General features: G+C 48.7%; 2 protein-coding genes across 2 annotated transcripts in view; one reads left to right on the top strand and one right to left on the bottom strand.

Annotated features, from left to right (window-relative positions):
- Nucleotides 1-23,603, bottom strand: part of map7d2a (MAP7 domain containing 2a) — a gene marked incomplete at both ends in the record, with an annotated part of 57,091 nt that overhangs the window by 9,049 nt on the left and 24,439 nt on the right. The window contains 11 exons of the mRNA XM_080781208.1: nt 129-189; nt 690-740; nt 3,116-3,190; nt 4,549-4,726; nt 4,823-4,982; nt 6,382-6,779; nt 10,075-10,196; nt 12,147-12,253; nt 16,833-16,934; nt 18,725-18,806; nt 19,017-19,180. Coding sequence (XP_080637334.1) covers nt 129-189; nt 690-740; nt 3,116-3,190; nt 4,549-4,726; nt 4,823-4,982; nt 6,382-6,779; nt 10,075-10,196; nt 12,147-12,253; nt 16,833-16,934; nt 18,725-18,806; nt 19,017-19,180 — 1,500 coding nt within the window. The remainder of the gene's footprint in view (nt 1-128; nt 190-689; nt 741-3,115; nt 3,191-4,548; nt 4,727-4,822; nt 4,983-6,381; nt 6,780-10,074; nt 10,197-12,146; nt 12,254-16,832; nt 16,935-18,724; nt 18,807-19,016; nt 19,181-23,603) is intronic.
- Nucleotides 21,187-22,872, top strand: LOC308327113 (E3 ubiquitin-protein ligase TRIM35-like; the record flags this gene model as incomplete). The annotated part of the gene is made up of 1 exon (XM_080780282.1): nt 21,187-22,872. The coding sequence occupies one exon, from the start codon at nt 21,187-21,189 to the stop codon at nt 22,588-22,590; it is 1,404 nt and encodes a 467-aa protein (XP_080636408.1). The 3' UTR covers nt 22,591-22,872.

Below are 23,603 nucleotides of genomic sequence, written 5' to 3'. Positions count from 1 at the left end.
CCGCTCCGGTGGTGAGCTGAGTAAAAACGTCATGTTGTATAGTTCGGTGGTCACCTCACCACCGTAAAAATCCAGACTATGAACAACGCTTAAGCGCTACCAGGGTGATACTGTACGGCATACTGTACCTGGTGGTGGCGAAACAGGCTTATTCCCCGCCTGCCCCTCCTCCTCCTCCTCCTCCTCCTTCTGTGCCAACGAGGTCAACGCACGACGACCCCGTTTAAGAGTCGCGGCAAGAAAGCACACAAAACCAAAACAGTATCACCAACAAACCAACCAACCAACCAACCAACGCTGGCATTTAATTATGTCAAAGAATTACAAAAGAGACAGTGTTTTACAAAAAAACAAAGAAAAAAAGAAAAAAAGAAATAAAAAAGCTACTGCATGGAGAAAGTTCCACAGATTCCATTTGAAAATACAGCGGCAGCAGGAACATAAAACGAAAGGCTCGACATCAGGAAATTGTTCAAGGTACAAGCAGGCACCAACAACACCTCCACCATCACCTCCTCCTCCACCTCCTCCTCCACCATCACCTCCTCCACCACCTCCACCACCTCCACCACCATCACCTCAACCACCTCCACCACCACCTCCTCCTCCACCTCCACCACCTCCACCTCCTCCACCACCTCCACCCGTTAAGGAGCTGAGCAGCTCCTGAATGGAATCGCTTACAGTACCTTCGCCTCAGAATCACTCTTCCTGGTTCTCTTCATGATCTCCTCAATTCTCTGGAGACAATACAACAGCCACAATTATTAACAACATTTTTGAGGTTATGTGCGTTTATTTTCTTCTAAAGTCATCCATTATGTATTTATAGTCGAATTATATATTATTTATGACAACTTGATTTCCCCCTCACCGGATCAATATAAATGTCTGTCTGCCAATTATTCGCTCTGTTTAAGAACGGTTGGAATATCAACCTTTTTCATCTCAAGGTCTCCATTATTTATTCACCATTTGATGACATTTTAGCCGAGTAACTTTGAATATTTTGTTGTCGTTGGATTAGATTCTGTCCACAATTCCATGCTGTATTGATGTTGGTAACGTTAGGAGATAACAGGCAAAGGTTGATCAAAATAAAAATTCTTCTACATTCGCTACACACTAAACCCAAGCGTTTAGGTTATAAACCGTTTTAAACACATCATTTGTAACACTTTTTAAACGTGTCACAGTGTTTAGATTATAAACAGAAGAACATGTTTAATCGCCTGTAACACTTTTTAAACACATAAACGTGTTTAGTTTTTACAATCAAAGTCAGTCATATTATAGGTGTTTAGAATTCGAACACTAGGTGTTCTCGTGGGGTGTTTGAGTGAACTCGTGTTCTACTGTATTGTATGAATATTAATAAACACATTTTATTATTACACACATGGTGTTTCGGTTTAAACGCGTCACATGTTCCAGGGATTTACAGTGTATATTCTTGTAAATCATCTACTGTAATGCAGATGTTTAACAATAATTCAACTCTTGAGAGCGTAACATGAAACCTCATTTTACACTCTCCAGAGTTAAAACCCATTTTGGGGGCGGGAACCCCTTTTGATCTTAGCATTATGTTATGCTTTAGCTATTGAAAAATAGCAGATCTACAAGCTCATAGCGCGCCACCGAGTGGCGCGCTACGAGCTTGTAGGTCTGCTATTTTTGAAAAGTCGAAGAACCACTGACATAGAAACATAGCTTTTTCAGAAAACTGTCAAGATGTAGAAGACGTTTTTAGAATCTGATCTCAAGTCAGAATGGGTTAAAGATCTAATAAGGGTCCATTTGGTTACCAACTCTTCATAATTTATCTGGGGACCACCTGGAACCTCCTCAAAGACCCCTGGTGGTCCCCAACTCCCCATCATTTATCTGGGGACCACCTGGAACCTCCTCAAAGACCCCTGGTGGTCCCCAACTCCCCATCATTTATCTGGGGACCACCTGGAACCTCCTCAAAGACCCCTGGTGGTCCCCAACTCCCCATCATTTATCTGGGGACCACCTGGGACCTCCTCAAAGACCCCTGGTGGTCCCCGGACCACTGGGGACCACCTGGAACCTCCTCAAAGACCCCTGGTGGTCCCCAACTCCCCATCATTTATCTGGGGACCACCTGGAACCTCCTCAAAGACCCCTGGTGGTCCCCCAACTCCCCTTCATTTATCTGGGGACCACCTGGGACCTCCTCAAAGACCCCTGGTGGTCCCCCAACTCCCCATCATTTATCTGGGGACCTCCTGGGACCTCCTCAAAGACCCCTGGTGGTCCCCCAACTCCCCTTCATTTATCTGGGGACCACCTGGGACCTCCTCAAAGACCCCTGGTGGTCCCCCAACTCCCCATCATTTATCTGGGGACCTCCTGGGACCTCCTCAAAGACCCCTGGTGGTCCCCCAACTCCCCATCATTTATCTGGGGACCACCTGGAACCTCCTCAAAGACCCCTGGTGGTCCCCCAACTCCCCATCATTTATCTGGGGACCACCTGGAACCTCCTCAAAGACCCCTGGTGGTCCCCCAACTCCCCATCATTTATCTGGGGACCTCCTGGGACCTCCTCAAAGACCCCTGGTGGTCCCCCAACTCCCCATCATTTATCTGGGGACCACCTGGAACCTCCTCAAAGACCCCTGGTGGTCCCCAACTCCCCTTCATTTAGCTGGGGACCACCTGGAACCTCCTCAAAGACCCCTGGTGGTCCCCAACTCCCCTTCATTTATCTGGGGACCACCTGGAACCTCCTCAAAGACCCCTGGTGGTCCCCAACTCCCCATCATTTATCTGGGGACCACCTGGAACCTCCTCAAAGACCCCTGGTGGTCCCCAACTCCCCTTCATTTAGCTGGGGACCACCTGGAACCTCCTCAAAGACCCCTGGTGGTCCCCAACTCCCCTTCATTTATCTGGGGACCACCTGGAACCTCCTCAAAGACCCCTGGTGGTCCCCAACTCCCCTTCATTTATCTGGGGACCACCTGGAACCTCCTCAAAGACCCCTGGTGGTCCCCAACTCCCCTTCATTTATCTGGGGACCACCTGGAACCTCCTCAAAGACCCCTGGTGGTCCCCGACTACCCCAGAACGTTTAGAAACACACCTTCTTTCTTAGTTGTCTCTCCTCTTCCTCCTGAATCATCTGGATCTCTCGTTCCTGCCGTTGACGCTCTTCTTTCTGTTCGGGGGGGGGGGGGGTTAGACAATGGCAATTAGAATGTAATATAAACAGATCAATCATGACATCAGCACAGAACTGTGTGCACTTCGCCTTACCGGCTGTCAAGTGAAGAGCAAAACATGCACACGAATCAAAGTTTCAAAAGTCAAAGACTACAAAGGTTCTCACATTTAATGTGTAGGGTCAATACAACTGCAGTGATGGAGAAAATACAGACGTTTTAAGTACAAGTACTGTAAAGTCAAGTCAAGTAAAAGTCCGGAATTTGAAAATTACACATGACAGTCTTTTGAAAGTACACACACACACACACACACACACACACACACACACACACACACACACACACACACACACTGTGAGCTTGTAGATCGGCTATTTTCAAATGGCCGGATAGGGTTGAAGTGGTATTGTAATAATAATAATAATCAAAATCTACAAAGTAACTAACTAACTAAAGTTTTAAAATAATTAGTAGTGGAGTGAAAAGTACAATATTTGCCTCCGAGATGCAGTGAGGTAAAAGTACTGAAAGTTTGAATTAACTAAAAAAAATTACTTACGTACAGTACTTGAGTAAATGCACTTAGTTACTTTGCCAAATCAGGACACACAGCACATCTTATTTTGCATAGATGTGTGTATTTGTATGGTGTAAATGTTCTGATGAATTGAAAATGGATGACCCTAATGTAAACAAGCCTTAGTGCATTTTCTGTTTTTTTTTTTATCCTCATAGCAGATTTTGTATTGACCTTCCTTGAACTGTACCCATTATGCAAACTGTCAATACATTTTTCAATCAATCAATCAATCAACCCAGATTCGGCACAAACAAGGGACTACATTATTTTCGCTCTATCTATATATGCCACCAAAATGTGAATCCATTGACTCCTTCAAAACCGCTCTCAAAGGGCACCTACGGACGGCTGCAATTCGAAACTGGCCCCTGTAAAATCTGAATCCCACCCCCTTCTCCCCTCACTGTATAATGTTTCTTTTCCCTTTTTGCTTCCTTAATGATGAATTCCTGTTCTGTTCTTTAACTATATAGAAGTGTCTATTTGTATGTCTCTAAATGTTTTGATGAATTGAACAAGGTGGACCCTGTTGTAAACAAGTGTAATGTTATTGCCACTACAGTGATGCGGTCAGGAACGAGACGGAGTCGAGTTCCGCAAGCATCACTGAAGTGGCAATAACATTACATTAATTACATTAATTGGGTCGTCCACTCACAGTTAACAGTCTTTGTATTGAGTTTGTGCTTAAACTGTACTGTAATTCTGCAAACTGTTAATACATTTTTCAATCAATCAATGAATGAAGACAGGGCCTGCACAGTCTCCGACCTCCTTGTCCACGGTGGTCTGTAGCTCCTCCTTGTCTCGTCTCTCCTCCTCCTCCTTGTGTCTGCTGAGCTCCTCCCTCGTCCTCCGGGCCTCCTCGGCCTTCCTGCGCGCCTCCTTCTCCTCGTCCTGACGCCGCTGCTCCGCCGCCAGCTGCTTCTGGAGCCACTCTCCTCTCAGCCTGGTGGGGGCAGCAGAGAGAGACGTGTTCAATTACACTCTCACACACACACACACTGTTTCTATCTGCTGGGAGCTCTGATGATGACATCCTCACCGTTCCTCCTCCTTCCTCCTCGCCTCTTCCTCACAGCGTCTCTTCTCTTCCTGTTCCTTCTGCACGCGGGCCTGACGCCGCCGCTCCGCCAGGATCCGCGACGCCTCCTCAGCGCTGGTCGTACCGGCGGCCTGCTTCCCTGCTGGGGCAGGGGACAGGTCTGACACCAGGGAGGGAGACAGACAGACAGACAGACGGAGGGAGGGAGGGAGGGAGGGAAGGAGACCGAGGGAGGGAGGGAGGGAGGAAGGAAGGAGGGAGGGAGGGAGGGAAGGAGGGAGGGAGGGAGGGAGGGAGGGAGGGAGGGAGGAAGAAATAAAGACAGAAAGACAGAAACAAACAAAAGGACAGACATAAAATTTACACTGTCATTTTCCAATTACATATCGTTGCTGTGAGGCAGAAACCACTTATATCCATATTATTTTAACCTTTTGCGTTTTTTCATAAAACTCATAATACTCAATCATAAGTACAGCGTCACACAAAAGTATCAAAAGTAGCAGATCCACAAGCTCACAACGTGCTGAGAAGCGAATTTCTCAATCTGCTACTTTAGAATTTGAATCCTGAAAAGTAAACAGTAAACAGTGACGATATCGAGTCATTTGTAATATCTCTTGAAGCCCTAAACAACCGTTTCATAGAGCGTCACAGTCCCGCCCCCCTTTCATGACGACGCCAGGCCCAGGAAAAGATTCCCAATGCATTTTCCCCATAGACATTTCAAAAAGTATTTATTTAAAGACATTTTCAAGCGTCGTACAAAGCCAACTGGAGTTGTGACATGAAATCATGACAATAGTTCAAAAAGCAGGTGGCTTGCGCACATCCAGTTCCTGGTGGATACATACAGTGAAGAGGTGGTCCGCACACATGTAGGCTTTGCTCCAGTAGGGTTTTATTGTGTTAAAACACCATGAATTAAGACACAACGTTTCGGCCGTGAACGGCCTTCATCAGGTGCAAAATCATGACAACAAACACAATATTTTGGACCAAAGAAATAATTAGAAAGAAGAAAAACAAGAAAAAAAAGTGTTGTAACCTGCCGTTTTCGTCTTCTTCTTTCTAATTATTTGTTCGGCCCGAAATGTTTTGTTTGTTGTGATTTCTCACAACTCGAGTTGGCTTTGTGCGACTTAAAGGATAATTCCATACTAAAAGGCTTTCTTACCTTTCTTTGTAGTTGTTACGTCACCATCAAAGAGGTCCAGGTGTTATTTTGTGCAAAAGCTCCTTATTGGCTATTTCCCCTACCATAATTAAGTGAATTAGCACACCATACATCCCATTCAATTCAATGCAATTAATTGAGGGCTTATGGTAGGGGAAATAGCCAATAAGGAGCTTTTGCACAAAATAACACCTGGACCTCTTTGATGGGGACGTAACAACTACAAAGAAAGGTAAGAAAGCCTTTTAGTATGGAATTATCCTTTAAAAGGTCTTTAAATACATACCTTTTTAAATGTCTATGAGGAAAACGAACGGGGAATCATATCCTGGGCCCTGGCTGGTAGGGGGGGCGGGGACAATGACAAACACCTTTTATTCACCTTTTCTGTTGTCTGCATCCGGATCATTCTCATCACATTTCGGGGCCTTCCTCTCGGGGGTGTCCGTCCCGGCGACGTCCTTCTCCCTCGACGGCTCGCCCGCCACGCTCTGATCACAGCCGTCGGTCTTGGGCGCTCGTCTTTTGGGGGTCTCGGGGGTTCTCTCGGGGGCTTGCGACGGCGCCCCGTCGGGGCTGTTGACGCTACGTCTCTTCCTCACAGGTGTCCCGCTCCTCGAGTCGTCGCCGCCGCCGCGTCTGTCCGTCGCCCGCCTCTCGTCGAGGGTCTTCTTTTGGTCGTTGGTCGGCGACACGGGATGGTGCCTCACGGGAGAGGCCAGCAGGTGGTGCTGTTGGTGCACGGCGCTGGGAGAGTGAGCGCGCATCTTGGACGTCCGCCTGCGACGAGGGAGAGAACTGTTTGACTTCAGGGTCTTTCTGTGTGGAGTTTGGGCTTCACTCCATGTTCGTTTCAGAACACTGCGTTTTAAACTTTTAATGCTTGATTGTATGGAAAAACATTATGATATTTTACAGCCAACGATTTGTATGGTATTCATGTCGACTGTCAAAAATTGCGTTTGGTTAATGCCCTAGCGGCTTATAGTCCGGTGCGGCTTGTATACGTACATATTTGGGATTTTCCCAAAATTTGGCTGGTGTGGCTTATATTCAGGTGCGCCTTATAGTCCGGAAATTACGGTATATAAAAAAAAAAATTATTGATTTTGGTCGGTTCGGTTCATTTAAGGCATTAAAACTGTGTAACCGTCTGTGTCATTTTAGCTACATATGTAGCAAATTGGTATTGCTATACAAAAATAGCAGATATTCAAACTCATAGCATGCGCTTGTAGATCTGCTATTTTTGAACTTGAACATTTTTAACTCAAATCTTTGCTTCTGGGGGAACACAATAGTTTGACATGCAGGTCGGTGGCCAAATGCATATAATGTTTGCAGGTCCTTGACATTAAATAATCTAATGAAACGTGAGGGCTCTCACGCCATGGTGCTTGGGGCCCATGGCGGGGGGACTCACTTGGGGGTGGAAGGGGGAGGTGAGGTGCTTGGGGCCCATGGCGGGGGGACTCACTTGGGGGTGGAAGGGGGAGGTGAGGTGCTTGGGGCCCATGGCGGGGGACTCACTTGGGGGTGGAAGGGGGAGGTGAGGTGCTTGGGGCCCATGGCGGGGGACTCACTTGGGGGTGGAAGGGGGAGGTGAGGTGCTTGGGGCCCATGGCGGGGGACTCACTTGGGGGTGGAGGGGGAGGTGAGGTGAGGTGCTTGGGGCCCATGGCGGGGGACTCACTTGGGGGTGGAAGGGGGAGGTGAGGTGCTTGGGGCCCATGGCGGGGGGACTCACTTGGGGGTGGAAGGGGGAGGTGAGGTGCTTGGGGCCCATGGCGGGGGGACTCACTTGGGGGTGGAAGGGGGAGGTGAGGTGCTTGGGGCCCATGGCGGGGGGACTCACTTGGGGGTGGAAGGGGGAGGTGAGGTGCTTGGGGCCCATGGCGGGGGGACTCACTTGGGGGTGGAAGGGGGAGGTGAGGTGCTTGGGGCCCATGGCGGGGGGACTCACTTGGGGGTGGAAGGGGGAGGTGAGGTGCTTGGGGCCCATGGCGGGGGGACTCACTTGGGGGTGGAAGGGGGAGGTGAGGTGCTTGGGGCCCATGGCGGGGGGACTCACTTGGGGGTGGAAGGGGGAGGTGAGGTGCTTGGGGCCCATGGCGGGGGGACTCACTTGGGGGTGGAAGGGGGAGGTGAGGTGCTTGGGGCCCATGGCGGGGGGACTCACTTGGGGGTGGAAGGGGGAGGTGAGGTGCTTGGGGCCCATGGCGGGGGGACTCACTTGGGGGTGGAAGGGGGAGGTGAGGTGCTTGGGGCCCATGGCGGGGGGACTCACTTGGGGGTGGAAGGGGGAGGTGAGGTGCTTGGGGCCCATGGCGGGGGGACTCACTTGGGGGTGGAAGGGGGAGGTGAGGTGCTTGGGGCCCATGGTGGGGGACTCACTTGGGGGTGGAAGGGGGAGGTGAGGTGCTTGGGGCCCATGGTGGGGGACTCACTTGGGGGTGGAAGGGGGAGGTGAGGTGCTTGGGGCCCATGGCGGGGGGACTCACTTGGGGGTGGAAGGGGGAGGTGAGGTGCTTGGGGCCCATGGTGGGGGACTCACTTGGGGGTGGAAGGGGGAGGTGAGGTGCTTGGGGCCCATGGCGGGGGGACTCACTTGGGGGTGGAAGGGGGAGGTGAGGTGCTTGGGGCCCATGGTGGGGGACTCACTTGGGGGTGGAAGGGGGAGGTGAGGTGCTTGGGGCCCATGGCGGGGGGACTCACTTGGGGGTGGAAGGGGGAGGTGAGGTGCTTGGGGCCCATGGTGGGGGACTCACTTGGGGGTGGAAGGGGGAGGTGAGGTGCTTGGGGCCCATGGCGGGGGGACTCACTTGGGGGTGGAAGGGGGAGGTGAGGTGCTTGGGGCCCATGGTGGGGGACTCACTTGGGGGTGGAAGGGGGAGGTGAGGTGCTTGGGGTCCATGGCGGGGGGACTCACTTGGGGGTGGAAGGGGGAGGTGAGGTGCTTGGGGCCCATGGCGGGGGGACTCACTTGGGGGTGGAAGGGGGAGGTGAGGTGCTTGGGGCCCATGGCGGGGGGACTCACTTGGGGGTGGAAGGGGGAGGTGAGGTGCTTGGGGCCCATGGTGGGGGACTCACTTGGGGGTGGAAGGGGGAGGTGAGGTGCTTGGGGCCCATGGCGGGGGGACTCACTTGGGGGTGGAAGGGGGAGGTGAGGTGCTTGGGGCCCATGGCGGGGGGACTCACTTGGGGGTGGAAGGGGGAGGTGAGGTGCTTGGGGCCCATGGTGGGGGACTCACTTGGGGGTGGAAGGGGGAGGTGAGGTGCTTGGGGCCCATGGCGGGGGGACTCACTTGGGGGTGGAAGGGGGAGGTGAGGTGCTTGGGGCCCATGGTGGGGGACTCACTTGGGGGTGGAAGGGGGAGGTGAGGTGCTTGGGGCCCATGGCGGGGGGACTCACTTGGGGGTGGAAGGGGGAGGTGAGGTGCTTGGGGCCCATGGCGGGGGGACTCACTTGGGGGTGGAAGGGGGAGGTGAGGTGCTTGGGGCCCATGGCGGGGGGACTCACTTGGGGGTGGAAGGGGGAGGTGAGGTGCTTGGGGCCCATGGCGGGGGGACTCACTTGGGGGTGGAAGGGGGAGGTGAGGTGCTTGGGGCCCATGGCGGGGGGACTCACTTGGGGGTGGAAGGGGGAGGTGAGGTGCTTGGGGCCCATGGTGGGGGACTCACTTGGGGGTGGAGGGGGAGGTGAGGTGAGGTGCTTGGGGCCCATGGTGGGGGGACTCACTTGGGGGTGGAGGGGGAGGTGAGGTGAGGTGCTTGGGGCCCATGGCGGGGGGACTCACTTGGGGGTGGGAGGTGAGGTGAGGTGCTTGGGGCCCATGGCGGGGGGACTCACTTGGGGGTGGAGGGGGAGGTGAGGTGAGGTGCTTGGGGCCCATGGCGGGGGGACTCACTTGGGGGTGGGAGGTGAGGTGAGGTGCTTGGGGCCCATGGCGGGGGGACTCACTTGGGGGTGGAGGGGGAGGTGAGGTGAGGTGCTTGGGGCCCATGGCGGGGGACTCACTTGGGGGTGGAGGGGGAGGTGAGGTGAGGTGCTTGGGGCCCATGGCGGGGGACTCACTTGGGGGTGGAAGGGGAGGTGAGGTGCTTGGGGGCGGGGCCCATGGCGGGGGACTCTGCTCGTCTGACGGGAGAGCCAAACGCCGGCGATGCGGTCCTCCTCTCTCTCCTCAGACGCTCCTTCTGAAAGACCCCAGAGGAGAACATTTACAGTCCTTCTGAAAGACCCCCAGAGGAGAACATTTACAGTCCTTCTGAAAGACCCCAGAGGAGAACATTTACAGTCCTTCTGAAAGACCCCAGAGGAGAACATTTACAGTCCTTCTGAAAGACCCCAGAGGAGAACATTTACAGTCCTTCTGAAAGACCCCAGAGGAGAACATTTACAGTTGAGGCATTTAGCTTCAGCAGACGCTCTTAATCCAGAGGCCATTTACAGTTAAGGAAGAACAGCACATGGTAATACATCAAGATACATAGAAATAGTCATGAAGAAACATAAGCAAGCTAAGAACCTAGCGTCTGTCTAACAGTAGCATATCTATGAGTATAGATGCTATGTCTATACAATTCTAAATGACATAAGTTGAGCCTTCATTTGCATACGCCTGTGAGGTCGCCGAGGCTAGGGCAAGTGCTACGGGCTAAGATGGAGTCTGAAGAGGTGGGTTTTCAGACGACGGCGGAAGACTGGGAGTGAGTCTGCAGTTCTGATTGCATTCAGCGTCAGGAACAACAGTTACTTTCGAAATGCAACACATCACACACACACACACACACACACACACACACACACACACACACACACACACACACACACACACACACACACACACACACACACACACACTATACTATACTATTACAAACATGATGACACACGTGCTTCATTAAGCTTCACAAAGATGTCATCTATTCTAAAGCCTGGCGGAAGAGTCGTGGCCTTGGCGTGATGAGACATCTGTGTGGCGATGCCCTGCCCTCGTGTTAATCCCAGTGCAACACTTACTTCCTCCAGCCCAGTGCATGCAGTGCATCCCATAATACCCACACGCCAAGCTGTCTGCGTGATCACTGGCCATAAATAGCACAAAGGCTGCACTGCAACAAACAAACAAACACAGAATCACTTCCGTCACTCAGAACTATATGCAGTGTGTGTCGCTGCCTGCCCTCAGATCCTCTGCATCTGCAAATGCAGGGATTGGTTTGCCTCCTGCCTATAGAGCGCCGCAGTCCCGCCCCCTTTCAGAAAAGCGAGTGGCCCAGGAAGTGGAAGCCCAATGCATTCTCCCATCGGCACTTTTAATATAATTTATTTAAAGACGGTTACGCCGCGGACAAAGCCAATTCGGATCGTGACGAATCATGACAATGAACACAATATTTTGGGACGATCAAATCATTTATAAGACGAAAAATAAAACAAATAGTGTTCGTGGTCACTGTCGTTGAATCTGTCCTATATCGAGTCTCTCTTCCTCCCCTCCTCTCTGCAGACCCTGGGTGGTATTGATCATGTATACGTTCCCTCCTCTCTAGAGACCCTGGGGGTATTGATCATGTGTACGTTCTGTATAGCTTGCGTGGTGCCCTCTTGCGAGTTCTGCAACAGAGGTTGCTATACCCCCTGTTGCCCTGCCAGACTTTCCTGGAGGTCAGCTGTCTCCGACCTTCCCTCGGTTGCCATCCAGACTTTCCTGGAGGTCACTGGTTGCCCAGAGAGTTCAGTTTGTAAATACATCAAAGGGTGCAATTATAATCCATTTCTAATGGACGCCGTGGCCTGGGAAGAGAGGTCATCGGGTGACCAGGTCACACTGCGGTGCTCTGACCTTGGGGGTGTTGGGGGTGTGTAGGGGGTGTGTTGGGGGTGGTGCTCTGACCTTGGGGGTGTTGGGGGTGTGTATGGGGTGTGTAGGGGGGGTGTTGGGGGTGTTAGGGGGGGTGTTGGGGTGGTGCTGACCTTGGGGGTGTTGGGGGTGTGTATGGGGTGTGTAGGGGGGGTGTTGGGGGTGTGTAGGGGTGGGGGTGTTGGGGGTGTTAGGGGGGGGTGTTGGGGTGGTGCTCTGACCTTGGGGGTGTTGGGGGTGTGTATGGGGTGTGTAGGGGGGGTGTTGGGGTGGTGCTGACCTTGGGGGTGTTGGGGGTGGACTGGGAGCCTCCCAGAAGGCCTATTCTGTTGTGGTCGGCGGGGTGCAGGCTGCCACGGAACGGTGACCTGTGAGGGCTGCAGGGTGCTGTGAGGGCACACACACACACACACACACACACACACACACACACACACACACACACACACACACATCATGCACGGCACGTCAACCAATCGAGTGACAGGGACACACACACACACACACAAAAATGAAAATCACGTTTTGGTGTACAATTAACAGAAGACACACCGAGAGAGACAGAGAAAGACAAAAAGAAAGACAGACAAAAAGAAAGACAGAAAGAGAGAGAGAGAGAGAGAGAGAGAGAAGACAGAGAGAGACATACATTATTAAGCCATTGACAGAGAGCGAGAGACACAGAGACAGAGAGAGAGAGAGAGAGAGAGAGAGAGAAAGAGAGAGAGAGAGAGACAGAGACATACATTATTAAGCCATTGACAGAGAGCGAGAGACAGAGCGAGAGACAGAGACAGAGACAGAGAGACACAGAGAGAGAGAGAGAGACAGAGAGAGAGAATACGATACTAGCCAAGGAGCATGCCTGTATGTGCTGTTCGTTACTGTAGCCAGGAGAATATTGGCTGAATATTTTGAGGCGAATAACAATATTGTGTTATTATAGGCCGAGAATATATACTCATATTGTACCGCATAGCGTCAGACTCATTAGTCTAGCAATACAAAATAAAATAAAAACAAACGAGAAAAAATAAAACACTGTGTCGTTAATTTAGCTCGGATCAAATTCTCCTGATGTTCTTTCAAATCGATGAGCAAGCGTAAAAAAAGAACAAATGCTGGCGCGGTCCAGGAAAAGACTGCGTTGCGTATTGATTTATTCAATAACACACACACACACACACAGTGCAAATCACGGCCCCAATGGCACGATAGCGTTTGTTGTCTGACAAGCAGAGGCTGTCAGCATTTAACCCATTCTGGCCGGGAACCCGTTTTGGGTGTTAGCATTACGTTATCCTTTAGCTATTGAAAAATAGCAGACCTACAAGCTCATAGCGCGCCACCGAGTGGCGCGCTACGAGCTTGTAGGTCTGCTATTTTTTGAAAAATCGAAGAACGACTGACATTTTTTTTAAATCTGATCTCAGGTCAGAATGGGTTAATCAGACCAGTGTTTGTCCTAGTGGAAACCTCGTATGAATCTGATCTCAGGTCAGAATGGGTTAAACACTCTATACATCGCTGTCCGGAGACTATAGTGAAAATAGTGCGACACGTTGTGAGCTTGTAGATCGGCTATTCTATGTTTTTTTTTACAATTCTCCGGGGGTGAAGTGAGTGCAATGAGCACAGCTGCCGGGTATCAACCTTATTATTCACCACACACAGCTGCCGCGTATCAACTATCCCTAATAATTCACCACATAAAGGCATCCGCTTTCTGCTTTCACAAAACGAACACGGACAACGTATACTGTATACAGAGCTCACGTTGGCACACACACAGACACAGACACACACACACACACACACACACACACACACACACACACACACACACAGAGAAGCCCCATACGTACATACATGTATACATACATACATACCCACCCAGAACGACATCGAACACAGTGAATACGCCAACACAATCAACACAATTAAATAACACCTGTGCGATTGAAGAAGTGCCTATACGTCATTCTCGATGTGATGTCACGTTAACGGTGATGTTTTGAACGTGAACGCCATATCATTCACGTTAACGGTGATGTTGAACGTGAACGCCATATCGTTCACGTTAACGGTGATGTTGAACGTGAACGCCATATCATTCACGTTAACGGTGATGTTGAACGTGAACGCCATATCATTCACGTTAATGGTGATGTTGAACGTGAACGCCATATCATTCACGCTAACGGTGATGTTGAACGTGAACGCCATATCATTCACGTTAACGGTGATGTTGAACGTGAACGCCATATCATTCACGTTAATGGTGATGTTTTGAACGTGAACGCCATATCATTCACGTTAACGGTGATGTTGAACGTGAACGCCATATCGTTCACGTTAACGGTGATGTTGAACGTGAACGCCATATCATTCACGTTAACGGTGATGTTGAACGTGAACGCCATATCATTCACGTTAATGGTGATGTTTTGAACGTGAACGCCATATCATTCACGCTAACGGTGATGTTGAACGTGAACGCCATATCATTCACGTTAACGGTGATGTTGAACGTGAACGCCATTTCATTCACGTTAACGGTGATGTTGAACGTGAACGCCATATCATTCACGCTAACGGTGATGTTGAACGTGAACGCCATATCATTCACGTTAACGGTGATGTTGAACGTGAACGCCATATCATTCACGCTAACGGTGATGTTGAACGTGAACGCCATATCATTCACGTTAACGTTGATGTTGAACGTGAACGCCATATCATTCACGCTAACGGTGATGTTGAACGTGAACGCCATATCATTCACGTTAACGGTGATGTTGAACGTGAACGCCATATCATTCACGTTAACGGTGATGTTGAACGTGAACGCCATATCATTCACGCTAACGGTGATGTTGAACGTGAACGCCATATCATTCACGCTAACGGTGATGTTGAACGTGAACGCCATATCATTCACGCTAACGGTGATGTTGAACGTGAACGCCATATCATTCACGTTAACGGTGATGTTGAACGTGAACGCCATATCATTCACGCTAACGGTGATGTTGAACGTGAGCGCCATATCATTCCAATGTTGTGAGGAAATGTCCACAGATAAAAAAACACATTCTTTGTGCGGTGTGACATTTTTTAACACGCTTAGCTAAATACTAAAACTAAATTGCTATACTGCTTAACACTCAGAGACACACAACACACACACACAAACTGTGCACATGTACTACACACAGATATACTGCACACACACACACACACACCGACACATTTGCACACGAGAACGTCACCAAACAGCTTGTTCGTTCCACACACAATTGACTTTCTCTTTTATTTCCAGAAGATACAGCCATGGTAATGGTAAGCCAACAGAATAAATGCATCCGTCTTTAGGACAGAAAACTGAATAAATGCATCCGTCTTTAGGACAGACATCCGTCTTTAGGACAGAAAACTGAATAAATGCATCCGTCTTTAGGACAGAAAACAGAATAAATGCATCCGTCTTTAGGACAGACATCCGTCTTTAGGACAGAAAACTGAATAAATGCATCCGTCTTTAGGACAGACATCCGTCTTTAGGACAGAAAACTGAATAAATGCATCCGTCTTTAGGACAGACATCCGTCTTTAGGACAGACAACTGAATAAATGCATCCGTCTTTAGGACAGAAAACAGAATAAATGCATCCGTCTTTAGGACAGACAACTGAATAAATGCATCCGTCTTTAGGACAGAAAACTGAATAAATGCATCCGTCTTTAGGACAGACATCCGTCTTTAGGACAGATAACAGAACAAACCGTCTCTGCATCGTCTTTAGGACAGACAACAGAATCAACGCATCCGTCTTTAGGACAGACAACAGAATAAATGCGACTAAAGAGACCTCTACGATGGCTGTCACCGTTCATGGAAAACAAACCGTATTCATTTGCCTCTGGCTGTCAGCTGAGCATCCACTCGGCCCCATCCAAAGGCAACATATAGTTATCTTTCAGCTGAGCATCCACTCGGCCCCATCCAAAAGGCAACACACATAGTCTTGGTTATACAGCCAGCCGATCAGAGATCTCTGCCCATATACCGATAACATGGTCTGGTGGTGACATCTAAATTAAACTACAAACGGGCCAAAACAATAATTCAAGGATTAAAAAAAAGAAAATAGAACGGCATGGCAGAACAAAGACCTCATATTTATTATTATTATTGTTATTACTGTTTTTGTTGTTAGAGATATATTCATTGACACCTTATAGTTCCACTATAAGGCCACTCCACAAGCCCTTCTGGGTATTTCCGCCTTTCCGGAACATCGTGTTTTGATTTAGATTCGTGTTCCTTTCCGTTTTTATCATGTAAAAATGTATACAGAACGTGCAAATAAACTAAAACTAAACACATTATGACCGCGTTTGATTTGAGTTCAAAACAGTGGCTGTATACAGGCTTGTTTTCTCTGTTGTTCTAGCCCATATATGTCAAACTCAAGGCCCCGGGGGCCAAATCATGCCCGTGAATGAGTTATCTTTGGCCCGTGGGATGATATTTAATTAGTATTAGAACTGAGCTTAATAATGCATTTTCAGTTTTAAATGCATTTACTTTTTTTGCTACTTGCCTGGGACGTCGTCCTGACCGCGGTGGCCCGTGTGTTGAAACACAGTCCGGCCCTCGACTTCTACCAATTTATTTATTTTGGCCCACCGTGTATTTGAGTTTGACATCCCTGTAATCTTCTAGCCCATACCATTGAACGTATAGATGTCACCACGTTTTAGACGTAAGACTAAAACTAAAAGGCAAACAAACAAATAAACAAAACAAACACAACAGACATAAACCCGGGACAGATGACATGGGGACGATTGAGAGATGCAGTGATATGGGACGAGGGTATAGGTGGTGGTGATTGATTGGGGGACGGGTGGATTAGAGGGGTGGGGCGGGTGGGTGGGGGTTGAAGGGGCACAACTTTACCAGATTCGCTGGAAGCAGGAAGGGGGCGGGCAATGCCATGGGGAAAGGCGGAGGCAGCGAAGGAGGAGGAGAAGAAAGGGGGCGGGGCATTCTCACTGTCACCTACACAGCCAGACCAGCAGAGGGCAGCAGGGCGGAGGGGCGGGGAGGGGGGGGGGGGCAGAGCAGAGACATCAGAGCATTAAGCGCAAATACACACTCCGTCCCCCAACGAGTCTTCAGAAAGGGGAGGCGACACAACTACCAATTGACCATTTGTCAGTCTTCTGATTGGTCCCTGACTGACTAACCAGCAGGTTCTTTCTGCCCTGGTCCCGCCCCCTGGTTCCGCCTCGTTTATGTTGAATTTGAATAAAAGAAAAAAACAAACCTGCCCTGCAGTCACCATGACCTGTGATGTTACCTTTTTTTACTGACACCAAGTTTGAAATAATTAATTGAGTGCACAGAATATCAACACGAAGCAACTGAAAAACACGTTATGGGGACCCCCAGAAATGCTTTGGCCATGTCTCGCATTATTATTCTGTCTTTCATCACAAGCCTGTCGTCGGGTAGAACTCTCTGAGGTCAATTTATTCCACTGCTACTGAACAGTGAACATGACTGGGCTCCTTCTGACTTCAGACAGAAGGTCATTCCACTGCTACTGAATAGTGAACATGACTGGGCTCCTTCTGACTTCAGACAGAAGGTCGGAAAGCTGGGCGGGAGAAGCACATGCAAGGTCACCGGCTTTGTCTCAACCATTCCCCCAAGTCATTTCCAGTCATGCTTGAAACATTCTGGAAACACAACCCGGGTCCAAGAACCTAGAACGGGACCGGTTCTATATCTGTTTTGGTGGAAAAGGGACTTCCGCTTCTCTCTCTCTCTCTCCTCACACACGCACACAAGCACGCACGCACGCACGCACGCACTCACGCACTCACTCTCATAATGCAACCAGTCTACTGTCCAACAGTTGACCTGCTGTAACATAACACAATCCATCCCATCATTACATTCTCATATCTCTTGATTAACGTCACCATCCATTCAGAAACTTTTCAGAAAAAAAAATACATTTTTAAAATTTCGACGTCAAGCATAAATGGGTTAAAGAACCACCATGCTTCTGTGCGTTAGAATCTGATCTCAGGTCAGAATGGGTTAAAGGCGTACCTCCGGCAGCACAGCGGTTCATTTATAGAATCTGATCTCAGGTCAGAATGGGTTAAAGGCGTACCTCCGGCAGCACAGCGGTTCATTTATAGAATCTGATCTCAGGTCAGAACGGGTTAGTTAAGGCGTACCTCCGGCAGCACAGCGGTTCATTTATAGAATCTGATCTCAGGTCAGAACGGGTTAGTTAAGGCGTACCTCCGGTAGCACAGCGGTTCATTTATAGAATCTGATCTCAGGTCAGAACGGGTTAGTTAAGGCGTACCTTCGGGAGCACAGTGGTTCATTTATAGAATCTGATCTCAGGTCAGAACGGGTTAGTTAAGGCATACCTTCGGGAGCACAGTGGTTCATTTATAGAATCTGATCTCAGGTCAGAACGGGTTAAGGCGTACTACTACCACAGCGGTTCATTTATAGAATCTGATCTCAGGTCAGAGCGGGTTAAGGCGTACCACAACGGTTCATTCATAGAATCTGATCTCAGGTCAGAGTGGGGTTAAGGCGTACCACAGCGGTTCATTCATAGAATCTGATCTCATGTCAGAGCGGGGTTAAGGCGTACCACAGCGGTTCATTTATAGAATCTGATCTCAGGTCAGAGCGGGTTAAGGCGTACCACAGCGGTTCATTCATAGAATCTGATCTCAGGTCAGAGTGGGGTTAAGGCGTACCACAGCGGTTCATTCATAGAATCTGATCTCAGGTCAGAGCGGGTTAAGGCGTACCACAGCGGTTCCAGCGGCGGGTCCTCTGCTCCAGCTGCAGACTCCTCTCCATGGAGCGTCTCATCAGAGCCTCCAGACGCTCCTACAGGACAACAACACAACATACACACAGCGGTGATGAATCTACTGTCTTTACTCACGGTCAGGGTTACACCCGTGGGTTCATCAGACCAGTGTGTGTCCAGTGGAAACCTCGTATGAATCTGATCTCAGGTCAGAATGGGTTCAAAAAAACAAAAACAAAATGGCCGTCGTCGGCTACACACACACACACACACACACACACACGGACCTTGTCCTCCTCCAGCTGCTGGCGCCGTTTCTCCTCCACGGCCACGCGGCGCTGCTCCTCCCTCTGCCGCTGCTCCTCCAGACGCCGCCAGCGCTCCTCCACCGTGCGCTCGTACTGCAGCCGCGCCCGGCGCTCCTTCTCCCGGAGCAGCTGCTCCCGAGCCGCTGTGTGTGACACACACACACACACACACACACACACACACACACACACACACACACACACGAAGAACACTCAACGTCTAAACAAAAACGCACAAAAGAAACAGGGTCCCGTTTTCATGCGTGCCCTTTTTTGAGTGGTGCTGCAACCACTCCTACAACCAGCAATGTCCGTGTACTGTACACACACACACACACACACACACACACCTATGTATGTATCGGTGGTCATGAGCACGAGTATGTGACTTATTAATGCCAGTAGGGGGCGCCAGAAACAATTCAAAGGGCTTTATTGGCATGAGAAAACACATACGTTTACATTGCCAAAGCAGAAAGAACAATACAACAATACAGCAATACAATCAAAACAAAAAATTATGTACATTTGAAGGTCAGAATCTTCAATAGATCAAATTCTATGTACCAAGGTCACTCGATGCAGGTATAGTGCTAGCCATGATTCATGACTCTCGTATTCATACGAGAGTCATGACGTAACTGCACCCTGTTTTTTGCGCTTGCTACATTTACAATCAAAACGTATATATATATAAACATTCTGAATTAAAATATAAAGTACTCACAATTTGTCCCACGGGTGTTAGTTAGTGGCTGCTCCAGCGATTAGAATTGCAGCATCCCGCGTTGTTTAATAAAAAGCATTTTTATCCGAGCTGTTATTTTGCCATTGGCTTTCAACTACGCGCCCCTATCGGTCGGGAGGTGTGTTCGATATAGGTACGCTGACCGCCCTGCCAATACAGACTAATAGGCGAGTGCGCTCCCGGTGTGCAACTGTGGATTTCCCAAACGAACCCCGTTTGAAAAAAGTAGCCGGGGCGCTCGGATAAAAATGCTTTTTATTAAACAACGCGGGATGCAGCAATTCTAATCGCTTATCCAAAACAACGTATTACTATTGGTTTTTAACAGATTTAAAACCCAGAAAGCATCTGTGTCACTTTACATTTTAGCGTTGGCTATTCAAAAACAGCAAATCTACAAGCCCGTGACTTCACTTCGTGCCACACTGTGAGCTCTGTACATGTTTGTGAACATTTAAAAAAAATACTCTTTAAAGTGTGAGAACTACTGATTTAGTAGGCATTTACCTGCAGGCCGTTAATGGGTTAATAAACCAATATTAAACCAACAACTATACTGCCACTGTCATCATCAATATCAGGTTAATAATGTTAACATTATTACACGCACACACACACACACACACACACACACACACAAGCTTTTTCTCATTCCATTCTGGGAGAGAAAGAAGATGCAGTGCGATTTCAAGGGGGAGTGGTAAACCACGCTAGGCAGGTTCGACCGGGTGTGACTCGGGCGACCGTGTGTCTGCGTTCTGTCCTCCCAATACTCCAAATACTTTAATACATTTAAGATCACGGTGGCACTCATTTATCATGTTTTGGCCGATGAAGGCCCGCGCACACACACACACACCAGGAATGATTATTTTGCGTCATTGATTCACACTCATTTATAATGCCGTCTCTGTTATCGTGACTAATATTATACGTGAGTGTGAGCGAGCTTCATTCGTTCTCTCTGCTGTTTGTGGCCAACATGTTTCTTGTGTCTTTGCCTCTTCTGTTCATGTGTGTGTGTGTGTGTGTGTGTGTGTGTGTGTGTGCGCACAGTACACCTGCATGTGTGGGCGTGTGCACTTCACAACAGGTCTGTCAAAGGCAGCTCCACCTCTTGCCTGACTCTATAGTGAGACAGACGATCAGAATCACATTCAGATCAAACACACGACGTCGTCCAGTGAGGAAGGACAGACTGTCTTTCCAAAAGCTACAGGAGTTAATACTGACCCAGACCACTGGAACCTGCTGCTGACTCTGTCTGTCAACTGAATGGACTTCAACAAGAAACGCGACTCAAAGTGAAAGTAGACTTCAGGGAACATTCTGGAAGAGGGAGAGTTACCACGACTGACTGGCAGAGTTCCTTGTTGACTGCGTGAGCGAGTGTTTGTTAAAATGGCTTCCAAGTCGTCTCTCTCTGAAGAGGACTATTCCTGTCATGTGTGCTGTGACATCTTCAAAGATCCTGTTCTCCTGTCCTGTAGCCACAGCTTCTGTAAAGCCTGTCTGCAGGACTGGTGGCGAGAGAAGACAATAAAGGAGTGTCCAGTTTGTAAGGAAATATCTTTGACAGATCGTCCACCTCGTAACCTGGCTCTGAAGAAGCTGTGTGAGGCCTTCACAAAGGAGAGATATCAGAGAACGTCAGCAGGCTCTGAGGATCTCTGCAGTCTGCATGCTGAGAAACTCAAACTGTTCTGTCTGGAATGTCAACAGCCAGTGTGTCTTGTGTGTCGAGATTCTAAAAAACACACCGGCCACAGAATCAGGCCCGTCGATGAAGCTGCTCTGGATCACAAGGAGGAGGTCCAGAAATCACTGAAGCCTTTACAGGACAAACTGGAGGTCTTTAATAAAACTAAAACAAACTACGATCAAACAGCAGAACACATTACGTTCCAGACCCGACACACAGAGACGCAGATGAAGGAACAGTTTAAGAAGCTTCATCAGTTTCTACATGATGAAGAGGAGGCCAGGATCACCGAACTGAGGGAGGAAGAGCAGCAGAAGAGTCAGATGATGAAGAAGAAGATGGAGGGTCTGAACAGAGACATATCAACCATTTCACACACGATCAGAGCCATAGAGGAGGAGCTGAGAGCTGAACACATCTCATTCCTGCAGAACTACAAGACCACGATGGAGAGAGTCCAGCTCACACTGCAGGACCCACAGCTGGTCTCAGGAGCACTGATAGACGTGGCCAAACACCTGGGCAACCTGGCCTTCAGAGTCTGGGACAAGATGAAGGACATTGTCTCCTACACTCCTGTCGTTCTGGACCCCAACACTGCCCATCCAGAATACACCCTGTCTGATGATCTGACCAGCGTGACACAGGGAGAGAGACAGAAGCTCCCTGACAATCCAGAGAGATTTGACAAGCTTCCCTATGTCCTTGGTTCTGAGGGCTTTAACTCAGGGAGTCACAGCTGGGATGTTGAGGTTGGAGACAATACACTCTGGCATGTAGGTGTGTTAGCAGAGTCCTACCAGAGGAAGGGAACCACATGGGGTCAACGGTGGACAATATACATACATGAAGGTACATACAGAGCACGCTCCTCTGGGTCACTCACTGTTCTCTCATTGAAGCAGAAGCCTCAGAGGATCAGAGTCCAACTGGACTGGAATGAAGGAAAGCTGTCATTCTGTGATCCTGATACTAACACACACATACACACCGTCACACACAGGTTCACTGACACACTCTTTCCAGTCATTGCCACTGGTCCTGGTGCTACTCTGAAGATCTTACCTAGATCTGTGAAACTCTGGACAATGAATAGACGATGATGACGATGATAAATGATAGATAGAACGAACGAACGTCTTGATCAAAAACGCTTTTTATTTTCTACACATTAAACAACAGTAGTGGAAATAATGTTAACATTAAGAACCTGATATTGATGATCAAAGTGGCAGTAGTTGTTGGTATAATATTGGTGGTTTATTAACCCATTAACGGCCTGAGTCAAATGCCTACTAAATCAGTAGTTCTCACACTTTAACCCATTTAGGCCTGACGTCGAAATAAAAATAAAAGTCTTCTAAAAGAATATATATATATTCAAAGATTTGTGCCTCATTTTCACAATTCTTAAAAAAATAGCAAGACCTACACTTACGGGCACTTACGGGCGGCTGCAATACGAAACTGGCCCCTGTAAAAACGTCCAAGTCCCTCCTCCCTAATTTCTTTCCTATAATGTACACATTTTCCATTATTTTTGTACCACTGTTGTTTTTGGCAGCACATTTCGATTTTAGTTTTAGTCATAGTCTTTGGAATGAAACTTAATTTAGTTTTAGTCACATTTTAGTCACCTGGAAATGTCTTAGTGTTAGTCTAGTTTTAGTCGACTAAATCTACAGGTGATTTAGTCGACTAAAATGTTTTTTTTTGGTGGGCCTTGATGCCGTCGTAATGAGTGTTTTAACACTTGCTGAAAATAGCCGATCTACAAGCTATAGATCAGCTATTTTCAGCATGCAACCAAGAGTAAAATGACTTATAGTGGATCTCTTGTCCACTAGTCCCTTCCTAACATTTTAGTCTAGTTTTTATTTGTCGACGAAATTGTCAGTATATTTATTCTTATAGTTTTAGTCATCATAGCTTAGTTTTCATTTAGTTTCCATTCGTTTTTGTCAGTGGAAAAAGATAGTCCGTTAGTTTTAGTCGACGAAAATAACACTGCCGCGTACAGCCAAAGGCTGATAGTTTGGGGGGGGGGAACAGTAGACAGACAGGAAAGGGGGAGAGAGACACGCGGCAAAGGCACGTCGGGCTCGGGAGTCGAACC

Source organism: Protomyctophum bolini (genome assembly GCF_963924005.1).
Source record: "Protomyctophum bolini genome assembly, chromosome: 13".
In the NCBI taxonomy this organism is placed as follows: domain Eukaryota; kingdom Metazoa; phylum Chordata; class Actinopteri; order Myctophiformes; family Myctophidae; genus Protomyctophum; species Protomyctophum bolini.
The sequence above is the reverse complement of the archived record's forward strand: the minus strand, read 5'-3'. Positions and strand labels throughout refer to the sequence as shown.